Source organism: Olea europaea, chromosome 12 (genome assembly GCF_002742605.1).
Source record: "Olea europaea var. sylvestris chromosome 12, O_europaea_v1, whole genome shotgun sequence".
Taxonomy (NCBI): domain Eukaryota; kingdom Viridiplantae; phylum Streptophyta; class Magnoliopsida; order Lamiales; family Oleaceae; genus Olea; species Olea europaea.
In genome coordinates this window covers 9590281-9594171 of record NC_036248.1, presented here as the reverse complement: position 1 = coordinate 9594171, position 3891 = coordinate 9590281, and the positions used below count along the sequence as shown (strand labels likewise).

Here is a 3891-nt window from a genome sequence, read left to right as displayed (position 1 = left end):
ATACTCAAATATCGACTGCTTGAGGAACTTTATATCTTCCTCTGAAGAAGCTGAAGGACGACCGGTTGAAGCAGGCCGAGACGTCTTGACTTGCCCCCAGGAAGTGAATAAGTCCTGGATGAAACACACGATCTTATCAGCATCCTGCAAAGAAAATTGTCAACATTGAAGGTTTTCACTACAATAAACAAAGTGGAAGTAAAAGTGAAGCAAAGATTACCTTATCAACAATCTTGGGAGGCGGCATATCCCCAGCCAAATCTACCACCTGTGGCTCCACCACTTGTGAGGACTTCTCTTTGTCTAGGCGAAAAGACTTTGCCACAACGGGCAAACCCATGGGAGCATCTGCAGAACTCAAAAAGCAACAAATCAAAAACCAATAGCACAAGCAAAGGTAAAACATCAAAAAATGTATTACCTTCTGGTTCGACGTTTGGGGGGTTGACGCCCTGGGAAGGAGGTGGCTCATCCATCGGTTGTGATGAGAATTTCGGGACTGAAGGTTTCTCTTTAAGCGTAGTCCCTTCATCAACTTGTTTGGATGAAGCAGTCTCAGCAGAGGATGATGGAGCAAGAGCTGTCAACACCAAAGCCTTCAAATGAGAGGGTGAACTTTTCTGAGAAATCCAAATAAACCATCAGCACATAGAAAAGTTTCAAGTATAGAAAGGTATGCTTGTGAGTAAACTAATTTAATTACCTTTCTCCTGACGATGAGAGGAGTGTGATCATCATCATCATCATTATCCTCCAAAATGGGAGATGCTGAGGCTGGCCATTTGCGCCTTGGGGCACTCTTAGCTGCAGTGGGCTTGGCAGGAAGAGAAGTAGATGGACGAACAAACTGTTTAACACGAGCAGGAGAGGAAGGACTCTTAATGGACACAGGGGTGACCAAAACACGAGAAGTGGAAGAAATGTTTGGCTGATCCAGTGAATGATAAGCACGATTGGCATCAGTTGCAAACAATCTGCGCTTCACTGATGGCCAGAGTTGTTCAAAAAGGGGATGGATGGCATGACTAGGATTGAAGGGGGCTAATGAAAAGTTACTTGTCAAAAGAATATTGCGAGCATCTATAGCTTCTGCCTCTACCTTATTAATGGTGTGGAAGCGATCTATCAAATTTCTTGAATAACAAGGAAGAACAGGCCAAGTTTGGCCAAAACCAAGTTGATGAGCAAAAAATTGGGGAGCATATATTTCAACCCCAACTTTGGCAATGGTTCCAGTCAAAATATCATGGAACAACTCCCTCCCAGTCAAAAACTAAACCCAAACGAGTGGAGAGGTGCTCGCACTATCAATGGTAGATGGGGGTTGCACATAATCTAGAGTTAAAGGGGGAGGAAAAGGAAATAAAGAAAGAATTGAATTCAAAGTATAAAAGAGTGAAAAGATGTCCTTTCTGGACATTTTACAGGGCTCAGTGGGTCAATAGCTAGCCCTTAACAGCTAGCAGAATGAAGGGACAAGGATAGAGCACCAAGCAATGGAAAATAGGCTCTCAACCACATTTGAGTGAACCAAAGAGGCCCACTGTCAGTGGGAGATGCACCATTCTTCAATTGGAATTGAAGAGAAGTCATGCCTCTATAGAGGATGGCCAAAAAGAAAGAACACAAATTCAGAGGCCTATCACGCGTCAATTCGTGCGCTATGGGTAAATAGCTCATAGAAGGCTTCATGCTTGGCACACACAGAATATATTTACAAAGCCAAATCTGAAGAAAGGCCACACGCTCAGCATGGGAAGGCTCAGCGCTCGAGTGATTATAACAGCTTTGCAGGCTTGAATAGGACTCGGTGAGTTTTCTGTCAAATTTTGGGACGACACCAGAAATCAAAATATCAGGGAAAATGGTATCGCCCAAAGGTGGCAGATTTACTAGGGCCCCAACATCCCTTAAAGTAATGGACATGGGACCAAGAGGGAAAAGAAAAGTATTATACTCAGAGGACCAAAAACTTAAAGCAATAGGAAAAAGTGTTGGGTCAAAAATTGGGAGTTGAAGAGAGATTTCTAACAAATCAGAAATCCTAGCACTATCAAAAATTGCCTTGGTAGGACCATGGCCCACAAGGCGAGCATGCCATCTACGAAAAATAACATCAGATTTAGGCCAAGTGCGAATACCTCTTTCGCGAAGCAGCCTCAACGGTAAAAAGTTCAGAAATGGAGGGCCTTGAGTACAAGGGAACGGCTGGCCCACCGCCACTTGTTCGATGGCCTCGGCATTGTTGAATGAAAGACCTAGATAGAACTCATTAAGTTCGGCATTAGCTGGTGTAAGGAAGTTCGGAGTTATATATAGCCGAGTGAGGATTTTCTGGAAATCTTCGAAACTGAAAGAGTCACCAGATTGGGTTTGTAAAGCAGCCATTAGAAACAAAATAAAGTTTTGTTGAAGTTTGCTTGAGAAACGTAGCAGAGAAGCAAGAAGATGAACAGTAATATTGCAAGAAAGAAGCGCGAAATAATGATACGTGAGTTAGTGGTACAACGAAATGGCCTGTCTTTGGGGTTTATAAGGGTTTGTAGCGTTGCACTTTTTCAGGCTATGGAATAAAATAATGATTGAAATTCTTGGGAATTTCAAATGTTGCTGGAAGCACAAAGTAAATATGGCAAAGATTAATAATTAGTATTAATTCTGTCATATTGGGGGGTAATTGTTAACACGCTAAAAGTGCAGCCCAAATCGAATAGCCTAAAAAATTAAGCCCAACTAGGCAATTCAGGATAAAGGCCCAAATAGGGTTATTAATGAATGCAGTGGAAGCCCACGAACGCGGTAACACCATCGCCCAAACTTGCAAGACGCTCAAGATCTGAGCGAATGAAGTGCCTTGCGGTCGCCCAGAGTTATGACTCTGTTCTCGTCCAAACCTTCGAATCGCCCAGGATCTTAGCAAATATAAGATGTTATGGTTATCCGAAAGTGTAGTTATCGAAGCAGTTATGGAGTAATCTTATCACGTTCCACGATTCAAGGAGTTCAGTTGAAGACGGTTGAACGACAAAGAGTAGTGGCAGCAGTTAGAGACGGCTGTTCCACGATAAGTTGGCCACCATGAAGGAAGTTGGTAGTTATAAAACAATCAAGCAGTTTCTAAGCGGTTGATCACGAAAAAATCATCAAGGGAATATAAAAGGAAGAGAAGACATAGAGCAAAAGGACCCCGAATCAAACACTCTCAAACAGAGAATATGTAATTTCAATTTTTTAGTTTAGACTTAAACATTTCTTTTCAGTACTCGTGTGCTTGCGTCCTTTGGAGGCATTCTGTTTAAGTTCCAATAGTAAAGTCATCGCCAATAAAACACCCCTTTTTGGAACTTTGTCTCAAGAGGTTTGTTCCTTACACAATCGTCTGATCCCTTTTTAATTGTTAGCGACTACCCGTGCGAAACAGGTCCATAATGTTTTATTGGTAAACTCAGATTGATTACTGATCCATCTAGATTATTGCACCATTTGAATAAATAGTAAACAAGATTATCAGTTTCTTCATTCCTCTTGTTAAGTAGCCACCGAAGTCTGGTTGGACTAAACAACTCCTGATTGACAATCCTTTTCATTTTCTTCCACTGTTCTCCCCATGGAGAAAGTCCCGTTGTCAAGAATCCCCAGCTTGCATATTCAGTAGCCATGGTTATAGGCCTTGACATGAAAACAAAATCATGTTTATGCAGAAATTCTCGGGAGAGTTCTGGTGAAACTACCACTATTACATGAACCCTACCCAGACGGATGTAGACTATGTTTGTTTTTAGTTTTTCCATTACCCCGTCTACCCATTTGAATACAGGCTTCTTTGTGTACACTTCAGGATGGTTTCCGACTATAGGCCAAGAAAATGGACTAGGTGGAAGTGGTGGTTTT

The 3891-nt window shown here is 42.0% G+C and overlaps 1 protein-coding gene and 1 pseudogene across 1 annotated transcript; both read right to left on the bottom strand.

Moving 5' to 3' along the window:
* LOC111406552 overlaps positions 1 to 340 on the bottom strand; it is an 11179-nt pseudogene extending 10839 nt beyond the window's left edge.
* Positions 341 to 3404: 3064 nt separating this feature from the next.
* LOC111406551 (isoleucine N-monooxygenase 2-like) lies at positions 3405 to 3791 on the bottom strand. The gene has a single exon (XM_023035957.1). It carries the CDS (start codon positions 3789 to 3791, stop codon positions 3405 to 3407), a length of 387 nt encoding a protein of 128 aa, XP_022891725.1.
* Positions 3792 to 3891: the final 100 nt, after the last annotated feature.